A 19,898-nucleotide genomic window follows, 5' to 3' on the forward strand; every position below is an offset into this window, starting at 1 on the left:
GAGAGTGGCGCAGAGAGAAAGGGGGAGACAGAGAATCTGAAGCAGGCTCTGAGCTGTCAGCACACAGCCAGATGCGGGGCCTGAACCCACAAACCATGAGATCATGACCTGAGCCAAAGTCAGACACCCAACTGACCGAGCCACCCAGGTGCCCCTCTATACTCTACTTCTTATTCTTAATCCTTGAGGTCACTACAAATCCTTGGTGAAAGAAAATGTAAAACTAATAAGAAGGCTTCAAATGAGACCTCCCTTCTATTTTGTTCCCAGGAATCTTGTGTTTTAGTGGTTTTGTTGGGTTACTTGGTTGGTTTGGTTTAATAAAATGTGCTTTCTCTAGCCCTGAAAAAACCATGAGACTCCTAGGATGTGCCAAGAAACATATACATTCAGCATGCTAGGCAACTGGACATTCTCTTTGATAAAATAGGCCAAGAAGACTGCTTAAGCTTATATTATAACATTAGATTCCAGTATGATTGACTTTCTTGGGATGCCAATGTTGTACAGAACAAGCTGATGTATGAATAAGAATGTTTATTAAAGCTAATATATCATGTTTGTTTCTCATGATACATAAAGGCAGATATCCTAACACCTGGGCTTATTTATAAGCCCATCTTGGGGAAGACCCAAGATGGCAGAGTACTCCTAGATTTCCTTCAGGCAATCTGAAAAACCTCCTCTAGATATCTTTGAAAAGAAATCAAGGAAAATTACGTTCTGCTTCAGGTTTCAGGAAAAAAAAAACACAACACATTTTTAAACTTCTTAATTTTCCTCCAAATTAGATATATAATTTTTTTCATTTAAATGTATCAATAATTTCTAATCGCAGCTGAATTCGATGAATGCTTTTTAAAGAAAATATGCTTTCTTTATCCAACAACTACGAAGACACCAGTTTCTACTAAGAAATTTCAACTCTGTGATTCTTCCTATACTGCTAGATGTCCCATTTTGATGTCCTTGTTTTTATTGGAAGATGGTTGCTAAGGAGTAAGAATTCAAGGACTCTGCTCTTAACTGGGTCTGGATTAGCCCCCTTTACTTACTTGGAGACTATCACTGGCACAAATAAAGAGTTTCTCTTCTTTTTTTTTTTTTTTAATTTTTTTTTAAAGTTTATTCATTTTTGAGAGAGAGAGAGAGTCCAAGTGAGGGAGGGGCAGAGAGAGAGGGAGACACAGAATCTGAAACAGGCTCCAGGCTCCGAGCTGTCAGCACAGAGCCCGACTCGGGGCTCGAACTCACGGACCGTGAAATCATGACCTGAGCCGAAGTCGGACGCTTAACCGACCGAGCCACCCAGGTGCCCCAAGAGTTTCTCTTCTAAAAGCAAAGAGAAGCATAAGGTTTCTTTGCATCCCCACTAAAAACATTAGAAGAGATGGTCTATAACAAATCACTATAGACTGGGTGGCTTAAACAATGGGCATTTAATTCCCACAACTCTGGAGGCTGGGAAGTCCAAGATCAAGGTGTTGGCAAATCTGGCATCTGGTGAGGGCCTGCTTCCTGATTTGCAGATGGGCATCTTCTAGTTGTAGGCTCACATGGCAGAGAGCAGAGAGACAAGATCTATAAGGGCACTTATCCCATCATGAGGGCCCTACCATCATGATCTAATTGTCTCCCAAAGGCTACATCTTCAAATATCTCCACGTTGAAGATTAGTATTTCAATGTATGAATTTTTTTTTTTTTAATTTTTTCAACGTTTTTTATTTATTTTTGGGACAGAGAGAGACAGAGCATGAACGGGGGAGGGGCAGAGAGAGAGGGAGACACAGAATCGGAAACAGGCTCCAGGCTCTGAGCCATCAGCCCAGAGCCCGACGCGGGGCTCGAACTCACGGACCGCGAGATCGTGACCTGGCTGAAGTCGGACGCTTAACCGACTGCGCCATCCAGGCGCCCCTCAATGTATGAATTTTTGAGAGACACAAACATGCCGTCCATAACAGACAGAACAAGGCCTTTGTGCTATTTCCCGCTTCCGAATAACTTCTATTTTCTCTTCATTGGATTTCAAGCTTAGTTTCCACTGAAAAAACATGGTGGTGGGAGTAGCTTCTAGATGAAGCGCTTGAAAAATCTGTAAAAGTTGTTTCTCAACACTTCCTTCCCAAATAATCCATCTCCTGTGATAACTTTTTTCTCTCGGGGCAGAGTATCCTGAAGACAATTATGTCCTATATTCATACGGTACTTTAAGGTTTACAAAATACCTCTGCATTCATTCCTAATTCACTTGAAAGGTTCGACATGCAGTGCGGCATTTGGGAAAACAAAACAAAAACAATACACTACCGTTAGCTTTGTCCCTGCTCTCTGAAGATGAAAACTTTGCTTAATCTGGCTGAGTTGGAGTTTCCTTAAGAGGATTTAGTTCAGATATTCGCAAGGATTTTTTCAAGTTATAAAATAAAGCCCTGAAAGATACACTAGAATTATCCTGTTCTTCTATCTAGAAGGGTAAAAAAGTTCACATGGGTGAACGGGCTGACCCAACGCTCCTTACCTAATACGCATCCAAGTTTTCTCTCCTAGTGCTGAACTTCCGCGTTATAGGAGGCACTCCCCTTCTAGTAATAAATAAGATCACATTGTGCCCCTGATTCATGCTCTCTGATGATTTCCTCTTTCACATAGAATAAAATCTAAAATCTTTACTATGTATTACAAGGTTTTACACGATCTAGATCCTGCCAAGCATTTATTCAATTACTAGCTTCCAGTCGCCTGAAGCTTTTTTCTATTCTTTTAACATGCCAAGGTCATTTTTACTTTAGGGTCTTTATGTAGCTTTTCCCTCTGCCTGGAATACCCTTTCCTTAGATTTTTACATGGCTGTCATTCAGGCCTAGGTCTCAGCTCAAATGCTACCTCCTTGGGGAGGCCTTCCTTAGTTGGCCAATCTAAAGTAGTACCTACATTCACTATTACACGGTTTCATTTTCTTCAAGGCATATATCACCAAATTTATTTATTCACTTGTTTGTTGTCTGTCTTTCCTCCAAAAGTAAGTACTACAATAGCAAGAATTTTTATTGATTACTACTCTATCCCTGCTACAATATTCAAAAGATATTGGAACTGCCCATTGACAGAGGAATGAATTAACAAAACGTGGTATATCCATGTAATGGAACACCATAACACCATTTGGCCAGAAAAGGAATGAAATTCTGCCACATGCCACAGCCTGAAAGGACCTTGAAAGCATGCTAAGTGAAATAAGCCAGATATGAAAGGACATAATGGGCAAATCCAGAGACACAAAAAGAACAGTGGTTCCCAGCGGTTGGGGGGTGGGGGGTGGGGGGAGAGGGAACGGGGAGTTATTGTTTAATGGGTACAGAATTTTAGTTTGGGACGATGAAAAAGTTCTGGACATGCACAGTGGTGACGGTTGCACAACAATGTGAAGGTACTTAATGCCACTTAATTGTACATTTGAAAATGGTCAAAATGGTTAATTTTACGTTAAGCATATTTTACCACAATTTTGTAAAATGTTAAAAAAAAAAAACAAAGATAGCGAGAGATATCTTAACTGTCTACCACACCTACACTTTTGGTGTGAAGGTCACAACTGCTGCTCAATCTGTTTATGAAGGAAGGGTGACAAAAAAAACACAGACATTACAAGACTATCGGCATCTCCAGAGCAAAACAGTTCTCCTACCATCAACCCTGTGTTTCCAGCCATTTCTTTGAGTCTTCAAACATATTTCATATCTCCTCATAAGGAACATATTCAATTCAACAAGTCACAACTTACTTTGTGATACATATTTGTTGAAATTTCATGTCTTGGGAGGCAGAAGAGAAAAATAAAAGTTATTGTGATGCTGAGCTTTATTTTGAGTGACAAGGAGAATTCGTTAAAGAATTGGAAAAGAAAAAAAAAACTAAAATTAAGTGATTCCTACTACGGTAAAGGAACTTCCACACAGATTTTCTCATTTAATATCGTAACAGTTCTGGAACGTTTTTCCTCTTTGTACCTGAGGCAACTGAGAGTCAAAGAGGTTAAGGAAACTTCACACAGCTAGCAAGCAATGTAGTAAAAACGAACTCAAGACTGTCTGAAAAAAAACTATTAAAAAAACTATAAAAAAACTTTCCAGGGGCGCCTGGGTGGCTCAGTCGGTAAGCGTCCAACTTCAGCTCAGGTCATGATCTCACGGTTCGTGAGTTCTAGCCTCGCATCGGACTCTGTGCTGACAGCTCGGAGCCTGGAGCCTGCTTCGGATTCTGTATCTCCCTCTCTCTCTGCTCCTCCCCCACTCACACTCTGTCTCTCTCTCAAAAATAAATAAACATTTAAAAAAAATTTTTTTTTAAAAACTTTCTGTTACCTGATTCTACTTTAAAATAGGAGGGAGAGTGCCCATGATATCATAGTGTTTGTACCTCAGTATCCAAAGAAGGAAATCTTGAGAATATTTAGATGCAAACCCTAAATATAAGAAAAGCTAGTATTAACAGTTCGGGAGGAAGACAGACAATCTCAAAGTCACAAACCCTGAGAGGGCCGATGGTTAAAGCTGAATGAGAGGTTGTTAAAAGAATAGAGTCTGATGATATAATCCCCAATGATGGTAATGAGGGAGAAAGGTATTACAGGGTGAGGGGCATCAGGATAGACTTAAAGAAACCAAAGTATTCCCACCGGGTAAGCTCTAGTCAAAATATATTTTAAAATAACACACCAACAACCATAAGAAACAAATGCTAACATCCTAAAAACGGAGCCTAATGAAAAAAAATCAAGAATTTGGATATATCTAAAGATCTAAAGAGCAATTCAAAGAGCAAGAAAAAGAACAAAGAGGAAGTGCCATAATGTAAACGGAAAACCGAAATAACAGAGCAATTCCATTTCCATTTTGTAATTACTTTCTCAAAAATAAAATGTTTAAGTGCAAGATAGAAAAAAGAGATAATAAGTGAGCATCTCACTACTTTAAATATATTTAAAGGGCCCCTGGGTGGCTCAGTTGGTTAAGTGGCCGACCTCAGCTCAGGTCATGCATGATTCACGGTTCATGAGTTCAAGCCCTGCATTGGGCTCTCTGCTATCAGCCCAGGGTCCGCTTCAGATCCTCTGTCCACCACCCCCCCACCTCTGCCCCTCCCCTGCTTATGCTCACTCTCTCTCTCTCTCTCAAAAATAAACATTAAAAATGTTTTAAATAAAAAAATAGTAAAAATTTTAAAAATATATTTCAATCCTAAGAGTCACGTAATGTACGTTCCGGATTTCAAATTCAAATACTTTTCTGAACGTGAATAGAAAAGGCACAGAACGGGGCACCTGGGTGGCTCAGTCGGTTAAACATCTGACTTCGATTCAGATCACGATTGCACAGTTTATGAGTTGGAGCCCCGCGTACAGCTCTGTGCTGACAGCTCAGAGCCTGGAGCCTGTTTCAGATTCTGTGTCTCCCTCTCTCTCTCTGCCCCTCCCCTACTCCTGCTCTCTCTCTCTCAAAACTAAATAAACATTTAAAAAAAGAAAAGAAAAAGAAAAAGAAAAAGAAAAGGCACAGAAGACAATAAGAAAAGTCATCTCATTCTTCAGCACACACAGGATGGATCCGGAAGCCATCCAATACAATAATCCCGTAAGTGACTTCAAAAGGTTGGCTGATGTGGAGTTTAAAATCCGACTCTGAAAAAAACGGTGTAGGTCTGCCAGATTTGTAGGCTTCTACTTGTTCACTAACTGTTATTCATCAAGTACACACTCATCAGTAAATGGAGATGTTGAACTTGACTTCGTAGGATGGGCTATGAAGATTGAGAATAATATACACAAAATATCTGGCACTTGGCAAAGCCTCAGTTTATGTTAGTTTCTTCTTCTTCTTCTTCTTCTTCTTCTTCTTATTATTATTATTATTATTCACTTTGCTGTAACTGATCTAAGACAGAAGGGTAAGCCAGATTCTGGTTCTATAGAATCTGACAAAAGCTGGGGGCAAGAAAAAGAGACCCGAGAATCAAGCAAGGTTCCACAGGAATGTCAGAAGCGAAACTTCCCGGTGATTGCTACTGAATCTGCTAGGGGCCTTCTACCCTCTCTAGCGCGGACCTGAAACAAGGGGCCTTAAGAGAAAATAAGCCAGTTTTGGAAATGTAGCCCATTTAACTCTGCTCAGCTCACTCAACAGCAGAGGCAGGATTCAAGGAAAGTAAAGACAGACAAAAATCCCTCTCATACCCCCTCTATTCCTTCGGAGGAGCACAGAGAAATAGAAATATCCCAAAGCCCCAGATATTCCGTGCCTTTGCCCTTTTCCTCCTCAGCTCTCATTACCACAATGTCTCGTTTATAATAGCTGCCATACCACACTTTTCGGTGGCAGGGTCTTGCATTATGACTCACTACTCTATTTACCAGTCTTTGCCCTGCAATGTTGCAAGCTCTCTGCTCACTTCTGCTATTGACTTTAGTCAGCTCGCGTCCTCCGCTGCAGCTATATCACAGTGAGAACAGCGGTTGCTGCAAAAGGCCCAGAAAGCAAGGCTATTATTATCAGATGCCATAAAATCTCCTGAATAGACCCCGGTGCATTCTGCCACGTGGTTTGGCAAAGGCATACAAGAAAGGGAAGTCACAGAGAGAGACTGATTTGGAGTTAGAGTCCACGCAGAATTTCAGAGGAATGACAGCATTCCTCATTTGACGGAAAACAAGGAATCTAGATGCTTCCGTCTTTTCTCAAAACAGGAATGTAGAAAAATGTAGGGACTATGTGTTCTCTTCAACAGCGTCAGAATGATTACCTCCCTGAATTTCCCGAAAGAATGCTTTTGTTTTTGTTTTTTAACTTGAAGTATAGTTGACACCCGATGTGACATTAGCTTCAGATGTACAACATGGTGACCGGACAGCTCTACGTGGTACGCAATGCTACCAAAGTAGTTAGTGTGTGTCACCACACAACGTTATTTCCACAGGTATAGCTCAATTCTGAACAAACTGTTGTCTGGGACTTGATTCTACCCAAAAGAGAATATGTAAAACAATTATCACCACACAAAAATCAGGGGCGCCGGGGTGGCTCAGTCGGTTAAGCACCCGACTTCGGCCCAGGTCACGACCTCGTGGTACGCAGCTTCGAGTCCTGCGTCAGGCTTTCAAGTGACCTCAGGATGTCAACTCCTTCTATTACCTGGAGCTGCTCTAGGGTTAACAATGAGCTCTCCTCCCGGAGACTCCTGGGTGGACAGAAAGGATCTGAGAGTCCAGTAGGAAGTGGAGGTTAGCCCAGCTTAGCCCTGCAAGGAGGTTAACCCCCCCCCCCTCCTTTCTTCTTTCCCAGCTTTCTGGAACTGCTTCCTCCCCATGCCCTCCCCATCATTCCCAACCGTCTCCTAGCCTGGAACTTACTGGATTCCAATGAATGAAGGGAAATTCATGAAAAAGGCATGTAAGCCCTCGCCACTGTCTCTTTGTCCCCCATCATCTCTCTCCCCCACTCCCTTCGAAATTCCACCAGCTCCTGCATAGGACTCTGATGCCTCCTGGGTGCTGGACCCATCTGTTTCTAGATCTAATGCGTTCTTTTCCTTCAACCTGTATTTCAGGCCTAATTCCTGTCTGTAATACTCACCATCCTTCCTCCTCCAACACACACACCTACACACACACCTGAGTCTGCAAACATCTAGGTGTCCACACCTGAGGGTTGCTGGGTCAGGGAGAGAAAGGGTAAGGAATACGAAGGAAAAGGAGGGAGGCAGGGGGAGAGGAGGAGGAAGGAGAAAGAGGAGAGAGAAGGAGAAAGAAAGAGAAGAATGTTCCTTCTGTTCCTCAAAAGAGGAGACATGATACACTGAAGCAGCACTCATCAACAACAACAAAAAAAAACCCCTACGTTTGCTAAGTGTTTTCATTTACCATTTCCTGGTTGCCTGTAAGCATAAGGAGATGGGAGTCTTCAGCTAAGCAGAAGTCCAGACTAGAATCCCAGTTGTTTTTCTCCACTGAGAAGTAGTAACAGTAGTCGCCATACCTCACCCAGAAGTCTGGGCAACTAGGACAACTGGCACGAGTGGAACCTGGAAAGGAAGAGGACCTGGTTCACATCTTTATAGACCACTTGGCCCCGGGGATGAAATGGGAGATAAATAGAATATGGCGGCCCCACTGTCTTCCCTGCCCCACCGTCTTTCAGACTAAGGTTTAGAGAAACACACAACAGTGCATGGCCTCAAACTAAAAACCTCGCAATGCCCAACTCCATCACTACTCCTGTCTGTTCCACGACACAGGCATGGGACTATGACTAAAGAAGCAGGTAGGGAAACACATACAACCTGGCTGAGGACCGTGGACAGAGTACCTTACTTGAGCTAGGGGTCTTTATGCCCTCATGCCATACACACACCGTATAAAATAACGATGCATCCACATTATCTGTACCAGTGCCTGTCTACGTAGGTTCAGTGCACACATTGTGTAGCTGCATAATATACATGGCTGAAATCAGGCAGAATCTTCCAGAATGCCCAACCTCAACCTGATACCCCAGGTTGAGTCAAAAGAAAAGGACAGAAGCTAGAAAAGGCAAGCTTACCTAGAGTGAAAGATAGAGGTTTTCTCTTTTAGCACAAACGCAAATATTTGGCACAAATATCCAGTGATCTATCATCACTGGATATCAGACAAAAGACTTATACTTCAGCAAAATAATTTATCAAAAAAAAAATGTTTCCAATAGAGATGGATATCAAGATGCAAAAGTGAAAAGTGAACGCAATTCTCTTCACAGGACTCTTAAAAATGTTTTTGAGGGGTGCCTGGGTGGCTCAGTCGGTTGAGCGTCCGACTTCAGCTCAGGTCACAATCTCGCGTTTCGTGAGTTCGAGCCCCGCGTCGGGCTCTGGGCTGATGGCTCAGAGCCTGGAGCCCGCTTCCGATTCTGTGTCTCTCTCTCTCTCTGCCCCTCCCCCATTCATGCTCTGTCTCTCTCTGTCTCAAAAATAAATACACATTTAAAAAAAAATTTTTTTTTATTTTTTTAATGTGTATTTATTCTTGAGAGAGAGCAGGGGAGGGACAGAGAGAGAGGGAGACACAGAAGCTGAAGCAGGCTCCGGGCTCTGTGTTCGCACCGTGAGATTATGACCTGAGCCGAAGTCAGATGCTTAACCAGACTGAGCGACCCAGGCGCCCCTCACAGGACTCTTTTAAATACAGAACACTCTCACCCCTTTAAAATGGTTCGATTACAGGTCTGTGAAAATGAAAGGGAACTGAGCAAGCTTTCAAGGTAATTTCAGCCAAGATTCCATAATTCTATGGATTTTCTACTTCCACGTAATGCATTTGTATAAACTCTGCAGAGGCACAATTCCACAGTAGGCAAGCGTGAGCCATTATGTCAAATGAGCACATGTGTGGATATAGAATTGCTTAATAGGTTACATATCTAGTGTAGATTTGGGGAGTTAAAAGTAGGGAAGGCAGTACTTTTCAATGTCAACATTGGACAACTTTTCTTTGGCTTAGCAGGGGACCCATATAGGGTTCTGGGGATCAAGCTATAAAGTTGGCACCTTATAGATTTGTGCTTTTTCTGCACAACTGTGGCATTTCCCAGAATGAATGAGAAAATTCCCAACTTCCCTTGGAGTCTCTTTCTGTCAAAAGACTTGGGTCTGAGGTAGAAGTCCCAGGGATGAACCCTTAGAGTCCTAATGGATAAAGTCTGTATATAACAATCTGTCACTAACGATCATCTCAATAACATAACCTAAGTCAAAACTCTGCACTGTGAGACAGTAAACCAAGGGCTTTCTGGATCAGCACAGTTAAGGACCTAGAAGAATTAAATCTAGAAAATTTCATTTTAGAAAATGTGAAAGCAGTCTAATTGGAAAAAAAAATCAGAATATATTTAATTAAATTTTGATGGATATATTATGTGAAAAGTCAAGCACAATGAATACAAAATTAATAGCCAAATGATATAATTATAATTTGATTATCATGATAAATATGGTAGTAGGTAGGAAAGTGTTTATGATATAATATAAAATTAGAAAGCAATATACGAAATTACAAGCATATAATGATCAGAACTACACTCAGACTTACTTTAAAAAAAGAAAAAAGGTGGGGAAGATTTTAGAGGACTTGACAGAAGTTCTGTTAAAAGAATAAACATTTACATAAATGCTTGTAGTCAAAGACTAGGGGACTGTACCCAGGAAATGTCGTTTATACAAGTGGTGATTTATTTTGTTGGCATTACTTTTCATTTTTCAAAATTTCCGTTATGTTATGTTGCTTTTATAACACAAAATAAGTCAAATAGGGGGACCTGGCTGGTTCAACTTGAAGAGCATGGAGACCCCTGACGTCAGGGTCGTTGAGTTCAAGCCCCGTGTCGAGTGTAGCGATTACTTAAATCAATAAACTTTTTAAACAGTAGGTAAAATAAAAGATGTTCACTTAAAGTTAGTACTCACCTTGGCACAGAATCCACGGGACAAGCAGCAAACACATAAGAAGGGCGTTCAGAAGTCCCAAAGCTATTGCCACATGGCGCGAGAGAGGGGACCTGGGAGAAGAAACTGCAAGCACAGAACCCAAAACAAAATCCTGAGTTACAATAAAGGTTGAAGGAAAAGAAAAGGCCAAGGAAGGATATCTGAAGTCTTGAACAAATCTGGCCTAGTTTCTTTGCTGGATATCAGGGACTTGCTCTAAAGTCTAGAGTAACAACCCACATCTTTATCAAACAACATATTACATTTGTTAAGTTAAGAATACTTTCTTCTTGGGGCGCCTGGGTGGCTCAGTCGGTTAAGCGTCCAACTTCAGCCAAGGTCATGATCTTACAGTCTGAGTTCAAGCCCCGCATCAGGCTCTGTGCTGACAGCTCAGAGCCTGGAGCCTGCTTAGGATTCTGTCTCCCTCTCTCTCCATCCCTCCCCTGTTCGTGCTCTCTGTCTCTGTCTCTCTCTGTCTCTCTCTCTCTCAAAATGAATAAACATTAAAAAAAAAAAAAAAAAGAATACTTTCTTCTTGGGCGCCTGGGTGGCTCAGTTGGTTGAGCGTCCAACTCTTGATTTCAGCTCAGGTCACGATCTCACCGTTCTTGGGTTCAAGCCCCCAGTTGGGCTCTGTGCTGACAGCAAAGAGCCTACATAGGATTCTCTCTCTCTCCCTCTCTCTCTCTCTGCCCCTCCCCCCTCTTCTCTCTCAGAATAAATAACTAAACTTAAAAAAACAGAATATTTTTTTCTTTCGAAATTGTGGCTTATATAGTCTCATGCTTTAGCAGTGAAAATATTAATTGGTACAACCACTTTGAAGGACAATTTGGCAATGTCTACAAAAATCACAAAGGCATTTATCCTTTGGTCCAGCAAATTCTCTTGGAGGATATTTTCCCACAGATCCTTACCCATGTGCAAAGTGTCGTATTTATAAGGCAATTCATGGCAATAGTATTTGCAGAAGAAAACAACTAAATTCAATCTAAAGGGCTACCAATAAAAGACCGGTCAACTACATTTTCTTTTTTAAAATACATTTTGATATACCCATAAAACGAATATTCTAAAAAAGGAATAAAGACATGCTTTTTTTTACAGGTACGGAGTGGTTTTCAAGATATATAGGTAAGGGAAAGAAATATTTTACAGAACAACGTATGCTCGTATTTCTGAAAGTAGACACAAGAATCTGATAACGTTGTTTGTCTCTAGGGAGGGGAATTAGGTCGCTGAGGATAGAAATAGGAGGGAGGCGTTTTTACCTTGTTTTCTTTTGCACCTTCTGAATTTGGAACCATGTGGGGTATTACCCAGTCAAAATTTAAGTAGCTACAATTTAAATGAAAATAAAATAAAGTACATCTCAGAAGTGCTTTGTAAACTGTCGTTTCTGAGAGCACAATGGGTTGTGCTCGCGTCAGCAGCACGTATACTGAAAGAACAATGAGTTTAGGTTGATATGTTTAAGAATAGTGCACCACTCCATATTAACTAGGTTACATATAACCTATGTCTAAGAATGGTACTTTCCTCCCTTTGGAAAATGCACATTTTTCTTAACCCAAACTTTTATCTCAAAATCGCAGCGGTTTCATAGTCTGACAGTGTATGGGTTAGTGTAAAGAACAAAAATGTCTCAAGTTAGGAATTTAAGTGCTACGTTTGATCCCTTTATTTGGTCGTCTTTAACTTGGAAATTTGGAAATTAACTCTACTTGGGGTCTCACTTTACCGCTTAAATTTTAGACAAATTATCCTGTAGACATGTGTGTATATCCATGAAGCATTCCGAACTTCTTAAAAGAAAGAAATTCATGGTGAGAGATATCTTTAAAATGAGAGGGCTCAGGGGTGCCTGGGTGGCTCGGTCAGTTAAGCACCCGACTCTCGATTTTGGCTCAGGTCACGATCTCACAGTTTGTGAGTTTGAGCCCCGCATCAGGTTCTGCGCTGACAGTGTGGAGCCTGCTTGGGATTCTCTCTTTCTCCCTCTCTCTCTCCACCCCTTTTGTGCTCTCTCTCGCTCTCAAAATAAATAAATAAATACCAAAAAAAAAAAAAAAAGGAAATTTAAATAAATAAATAAAAATGAAATGAGAGAGTTCTGCACGATAAATATTTGGATGGACACACCCAAAAACACGAAAAAATACACTTGCACTATAGTAAAATACTTAATAAAATAAATGTTGATTTTAGATGTCATGCAAAATGAAAAATGGTATCAAAACACGGTTGTATTTGTGTAACCACAGCCCAGTTCAAGAAATTAAGCGGAATTTAAAATGTGTTTTAATTTACTTTAAAAACATACATATTAAAAGCCTCTTAGTAGAGGACATAGAGTAGGCTCAGTATAGACAGGCAAAAATAGATCAAAATAGTAATCGTAACTATCGCCATGATGTGAAATTATTAGTGATTTTTATTTTCTTGTATCTGCTTTCATTTTTCCCCTATTTTCTATAATAAACATGTAATAATTTTGTACAGAGATTTTTAATGTCATTTGAAAACTCCTCATCTATTATCCTATGCCCAAGGAGAGCACCCTGGAAAGCTAGGGTGGTAAGGAACATAGTGGCAGTAAATAAGAATGTGCAATATGTACTGTATATGAATAAAAAACCACTTGCCTAGAAATCAAGATAATTATATTCAGGTTTCAGCTTACCACTGTGTGACCTTGCACTCACACATTAGTATATAGATTCCTTTGCCTTAACATTTCTATTCCTTAGAAATCAGTACACATATAATCCAGAAGACAGAATTATATATATAAATGTAAATGTTCAATGCCATATAATTTATAGTATGAGAAATAAACCTAAATGTCCAAGTATACTAGAATCGTTTAGCAAATTACAGCAATGCTTTCAAAGAACCACACTAAAAATTGTAATAATAAGAGAGAAAGTTTATTAAGCTCTACTAAAAAACCTACTTTGTAGGAATTTATTGCCTAAGATATAAAGTCAAATACTAATTTTTGCTCTTAACTATTATCTGCCTGTCTCAGAAAGTGTTCTCGCAGGGCTCCAAGTAAAAATGTCTTTTTCATCCTCAAATCCCCAAAGAGCCACTGAATATTTATCGGTAGTATTCTTGATACCTTTTCCTACCCCTGTCACCACTCGGGCACAATACTGGGGGGGATGGGGATCTAGACATGTGAGTCAGTTTCTTTCCTAAGAAACTCTTACTACTATCCATTAGCAACATTATTGGTGTCTTTCTCCTGATTTCGTAGTCAGGAAACAAAACAGAGATGCTTAGAATTTAAACAGCTGGTCCAAGGTTACTCCAAACATTACTAAAGAAGTTCTTGCTTTAGTTCAGGAGCAATAAAGAGTAACAGAATTGCCTTAGCTTGGGTTTCACAGATGTTTCACAAAAGTGAACAGTTAGGGAAAAAAAAAAAAATGTACCTGAGACCTAGCTAAGATCAGATCCTTGACCATAGAGCAGATTTTCATATTTCAAGTCTGCACTGCCAACTGAACCAAAATTACCCTTCAAATTGCCCTCGATTTTTCTGCATCCTCAACTCTAAACCTACTCTGCATCCCATTCATTCCTTAGTCTAAGGTCACTTCCATGGTTTTGCACACTAACTTGATTAACTCACCTTTTTCCTGTGGTCTGTAGTCATTCTGGGCTGGAGGTTCAGTAGACAACTGTAATACAGAATAAATATCATTGTCAATCATCTTTATCTAATGTCATTCACATCCAGCTGAGAGAGTAAAATTATACACTTGATCTTGGCCAAAAGGCTGAGAAGCGATCGAGAGAGTAAAATTATAGAAGTATGAAGAGGCACATGTCAATAAGGAAACAGCCCAATATCTTAACTGTTAGCAGGAAATTTGGAGGTTTTCAAGTTGTTTTTTTTTTTTTTCAAGAAAAAAAAATGGTCCAGCATGACATAAGCAGAAGTAATGTTTCAGGAAATGATTCAAAATCTGGAGCTGCCTATGAAATTAATATTCTAAACTCGGTTGTTCTTTTTTTTTTTTTTCTGCCTTACCATACGCTCTAGATACTCATTAAATACATATTAAATTGACTCCCATCTCACATAATTCTACAACAAGGAAAAGTTGCTCTGAAGTCCAGCAATTTCAGCGATGGAAACAAATGAAAACAAGAGTGGTTCTTAGTTACAGATTTTGTATTTGCTTTATTTCCTTTTGAGAAAATGGATGCATGCCAAATGGGACCAATTTCATTGTTTCTTGGAGTCTTTGGTTAGTGACATATGACAAGAGAAATGGACTGCTGGGTGTATGTGCCTGGCATCATGGGGAAAATGAACTACTTCCCAGATACATGTTTTGTGAAAATGCTGTACCCACCCCCCACGTGCCCCCAAACATCTTCCCACTTGTGCTTCAGTCTTTACGCGTCACAAGGTCAGAAATTCCATTAAATTTTCTCTCCTTGTTCTCGTATTTTTATATTCAAAAACAACTACAAAAGGGGGAATGAATTACATAAATATACACTAAAGTGTGAATAACGTATTTCTAATAGGTGAAACGTTAATAAAAAGTCAAAGTAGGGAAAACAGAAATGGAATTGAAACTCTACGTAAGAGTATGCCAAAACATAACGTATACAGAGAGAAGAGAGGAAAGAGAAGCAGGGAGAGGATATTAATAAAAACTAGTATAGCTGTGGGGCACCTGGCTAGCTCGGTTGGTAGAGCATGCGACTCATGATCTTGGGGTCATGAGTTTGAGCCCCACGTTGAGCACAGAGATTACTTAAAAAAAGAAAAACGGGGCGCCTGGGTGGCTCAGTCAGTTAAGCATCTGACTTTAGCTCAGGTCATGATCTCGCGGTCTGTGAGTTCGAGCCCCACATCGGGCTCTGTGCTGACAGCTCAAAGCCTGGAGCCTGCTTCGGATTCTGTGTCTCCCTCTCTCTCTGACCCTCTTCCATTCATGCTCTGTCTCTCTCTGTCTCAAAAATAAATAAACATTAAAAAAAATTAAAAAAAAAAAACATTTAAAAATCTAAAAAAAAAACCAAAAACAAAAAACCTAACATAGCTCTGCTTCCCACAAGGGTAAGACTGGACTTGCTCTTCAGCCAAAAAACTATATATAACAAACTACACGAGGCAACTGTTTTCAGGCACAGGAGTACGGGCAGCACAGCGATCCCAGAGAGAACGGAATATACAAAGGCGAGCACTGGGGTCACCGGCATTCTACCCAGGGCCACCTTCTGGCACAAAGCAGGACAACAAATTCTAAACAGAGCAGCAGTTTAAGTGGAGGAGGCAGAGAGAGGCACAGTTTTGAGCTGTGTTTGTGGCTGGGGCGTGCAGGGCAGGGTAACTGGCAAGAGACGGCTACAGAGAGAGGTGCCCCAAAAACCACATGGGAATTCACCATGGTCAAGGTGGGCCGCACAAACAGAGAACGAGACCCTGCAAGCCACTGCTGAGGGGCGGTGTGGTGCTGACCAGAATCAAAAAAATCTACCAGTAATTTAGCTGCCTGTGAGAACAAATTCGGACGCCCTTACTTAGGGGGTCTATACATAAAATGGGATATAATTCAATCATAAAAAGGAAGCAGACCCTATCACACTCTACAGTATGGATGGACCTCGAAGACATTATGATACGTGAAATATGCCCATCACACACACACAAAAAAGACAAATAAATACTCTATGATTTTACTTATATGAGGTCTCTACAGTAGTCAATTCATCGAAACAGAAAATAGAATGGTGATTGCTGGAGCGACTGGGGGAGGGAGAAGTGGGGGACTGTTTAATGGTTCTAGAGTTTCAGTGCGGCAAGATGAAAAACCTCTGGAGATCTGTCGTACAACAGTGTGAACAGGCTTGTGTTAGTCTGCCTAGGCTCTCATAACAAAAGACCCCAGACGGTGTAGCTTAAACGACAGAAATTTATTTGCTCACAGTTCCGGACACAGGAAGTCCAAGATTATGGTGCCTGCAGAGTTGGTGAGAACTCCCCCCGGGGGGGGGGGGGGGGGGGGCGGGGCAGCATTGTCCTTCTTACACTGGTCTCACATGGCCTTTCCTCAGTGCACGTGTGCAAGAGAGCTAGCAGGTAAGCTTTCTGGTGGCTCTTCTCATAAGGATGCCAATTCTCTCAGATCAGGGCCCCACCATGATGACCACATTTCACTTTAATTACTTCCTTAAAGACCCCATCACGAAAGAAAGAATAAAGCCACGCTGGAGATTAAGGTTTCAGCATAGGACTCTGGGGGTGGAAGGGGACACAAATACTAAGTCTGTAACATTGAACATTTTGACACTCCTGAACCGCACCCTTAAAAATGGTTAAGATGCTTGGGGCGCCTGGGTGGCTCAGTCAGTTAAGAGTCCGATTTCGGCTCAGGTCATGATCTCCCAGTCCGTGGGTTCGAGCCCCGCATCAGGCTCTGTGCTGACAGCTCAGAGCCTGGAGCCTGTTTCAGATTCTGTGTCTCCCTCTTTCTCTGACCCTCCCTGTTCATGCTCTCTCTCTCTCTCTGTCTCAAAAATAAATAAATGTTGGGGCGCCTGGGTGGCTCAGTCGGTTAAGCGTCCGACTTCAGCTCAGGTCACGATCTCGCAGTCCGTGAGTTCAAGCCCCGCGTCGGGCTCTGGGCTGATAGCTCAGAGCCTGGAGCTTGCTTCTGATTCTGTGTCTCCCTCTCTCTCTGCCTCTCCCCCGTTCATGCTGTGTCTCTCTCTGTCTCAAAAATAAATAAACATTAAAAAAATAAATAAATAAATAAATAAATGTTTAAAAAAAAAATTTTTTTTTTAAATGGTTAAGATGGTTGAAGACGAAGAAGAAAGAGGAGAAGAAGGTGGCCGTGGCAGCAACATAAGAACAGGGCCTCTTGAGGAAATGACTAATTCTAGGGTCAGGGCACAGAAAATCCAAGATAAGCCTGGAGCATCTTTTAGTGCTAGAAAAGGAGGAGGTACTCAAAAACTAAAACCAAAAAAAAAAAAAAAAAAAGGCAAGATGAGGTCATGTCAGAAGGACACGGGAACCAACCTGAAAATGCTCCCGATGGCCAAAAATGAAACAATTAGGGCAAGAAAATGAATAAACCGTATGGGATTATAACTCAGAGAAAGAAAAAACAGCTATGAATTCATACTCACTGATTTTTTATCTGCATGTATCTTTAATTAAAATTGTATATACTTAAAGCATATATATGTGGAACTTTTGATATAAACATTGTGAAATGATTGCCACGAACGAATTTACACATCCAACACTTCCAATAGTTACCATTCGTGTGGGAGGGCGGGGGGTGGTGAGAACACTTGAAATCTACTCTCTCAGCAAATTTCAAGTATACATTTTTTTATTTCATTTCATTTTATTACTTTTTGTAAGTAGGCTCCACACTGTACATGGGGCTTGAACTCACGACCTCCAGATCAAGAGTCACATGCCCTACTGACTGAGCCAGCCAGGCATCCCCCGAGTATATGTTTTTATTTTTATTCATTTATTTTTTTAATAATTTTTTTCATGTTTATTTTTTTTATTTTGAGAGAGAGAGACACACAGCAAGAGCAGGGGAGGGGCAAACAGGGAGGGAGAGAGAATTCCAAGCAGGCTCCCTACTGCCAGCACAGAGCCCAATGCGGGGCTAGAACCCACGAACTGTGAGATCATGTCCTGAGCCGAAATCAGGAGCCAGACACTTACCTGACTGAGCCACCCAGGCACCCCTATGTTATTTTCTTAATAGCTTATATTTTTTTAATTTTTAAAAATTTTTAATGTTTATTTATTTTTGAGAGACAGAGAAACAGAGGGGGAGGGGCAGAGAGAGAGGGAGACACAGAATCTGATCCAGGCTCCAGGTTCCGAGCAGTCAGCAGAGAGCCTGACTCGGGGCTCGAACTCACAGACCGTAAGATCGTGACCTGAGCCGAAGTTGGACACTTAACCGACTGAGCCACCCAGGTGTCCCTGTTTTTTTTAATTTTTTTAATGTTTATTTACTTATTTTGAGAAGGAGAGGGAGAGAAGGAGGGGCAGAGAAAGAGGGAAAAAGAATCCAAAGCAGGCTCCACACTGTCAGCTCAAAGCCCGATGAAGGGCTCCATCTCACAGTTCGTGAGATCATGGCCTGAGCAGAAATTAAGAGCCAGAGGTTTAACCAACTGAACCGCCCAGGTGCCCCTTTAATAGCTTTATTGATGTATAAATAACATACATGCATGCACCAGTGAAAACATCACCACCCTCTAGGAAATAAACATATTCATCACCCCTAAAAGTTTACTTGTGCACTCTGTACTACTCCTCTGCCCCTCCCATTCACCTTTCTCTAGGCATCCACTGATCTGCCTTTTTTATAAAAACAAAGTTTATTTATTTATTTTAAGAAAGAGAGAGAGAGAGAAAGAGATTCCCAAGCAGGCTCTACACCATCAGCACAAAGCCCAATACAGGGCTCAAACTCACAAACCGTAAGATCATGACCTGAGCTGAAATCCAGAGTCAGGTGCTTAACTGACTGCACCACCCAGGCACGTACTAATCTGCCTTTTACCACTGTAGATTAGTTTGCATCTTTCCCAAGTTGTGAATGAAAGGAGACTCATCCGTGTTTGTAGTATATATCAATAATTCATTGCTTTTTATTGCTGAATATATTCCACTATACAGACAGACCAGTTTGTTTATATGTACAATAGGTCTCCAGAACTTAATCATCTTATAACTGAAAATTCATACCCTTTGATCAATAATGTCTCCCCTTTTCCCGCATTCACTAGCCTCTGCTAATGACCATTCTACTCTGTTATGATGAACTCGACATTTTTTTTTTTTAGATTCCACAATAGTGATATGAGAAATTTCTTTCTGGTCTGGATTATTTCACATAGATAATATCCTCTAGTTTCATCTGTGTTGTTGCAAATGGCAGGATTTCTTTTTTTAAGGCTGAATAATTTTGTATATCATACACACACACACACATACACACACACATACGTTTGTAAAACTTTGGTTTGTGAGGATAATTTGTTCCAGAAATATGCTTGTAATCCAAAGCACTTGTATATCAAAGAGAATTTCCCCATAAGAAATCATGGAAACTCAGATGATTCCATTCCACAACCCAAAAAATATTCATATAAAAATGATTACAATCCTGTAATAGAATACAAAATAATAAAGAACATACAAAATATAAAAAAAAATAAACAAATTAACCTGAACTTACCTTTGAAAACCTTCGTGGCTGGTGAGAAGGAGACAAGAGAGCGGAGGGTTATTGTGTAAGACAACTTTAACTATCACTAATGGAATCACTGTTATCTATTGGCTCAATGGAATCTTTTTGTGCCTCT

At 40.7% G+C, this 19,898-nt stretch overlaps 1 protein-coding gene across 4 annotated transcripts in view; it reads right to left on the bottom strand.

Annotated features, from left to right (window-relative positions):
- The window catches only part of KLRG1 (killer cell lectin like receptor G1), a 59,705-nt gene that overhangs the window by 27,576 nt on the left and 12,231 nt on the right, over window positions 1–19,898 (bottom strand). For 2 of the 4 annotated variants that reach the window (XM_053895561.1, XM_053895562.1), the window contains exons 2-4: window positions 14,158–14,206; window positions 10,494–10,598; window positions 7,918–8,078 (exon numbers count right to left, since the gene is read on the bottom strand). In XM_053895561.1, the coding sequence (XP_053751536.1) occupies window positions 7,918–8,078; window positions 10,494–10,530 (198 nt within the window). In that variant the 5' untranslated portion in view covers window positions 10,531–10,598; window positions 14,158–14,206. Of the gene's footprint in view, window positions 1–7,917; window positions 8,079–10,493; window positions 10,599–14,157; window positions 14,392–19,898 lie in introns of those variants that run through there. The other 2 variants (XM_053895560.1, XM_019464565.2) reach the window with 2 other exon arrangements.

The sequence above is a fragment of the Panthera pardus genome, unplaced genomic scaffold (genome assembly GCF_024362965.1).
Source record: "Panthera pardus isolate Hobbes unplaced genomic scaffold, ASM2436296v1 HiC_scaffold_6, whole genome shotgun sequence".
Taxonomy (NCBI): domain Eukaryota; kingdom Metazoa; phylum Chordata; class Mammalia; order Carnivora; family Felidae; genus Panthera; species Panthera pardus.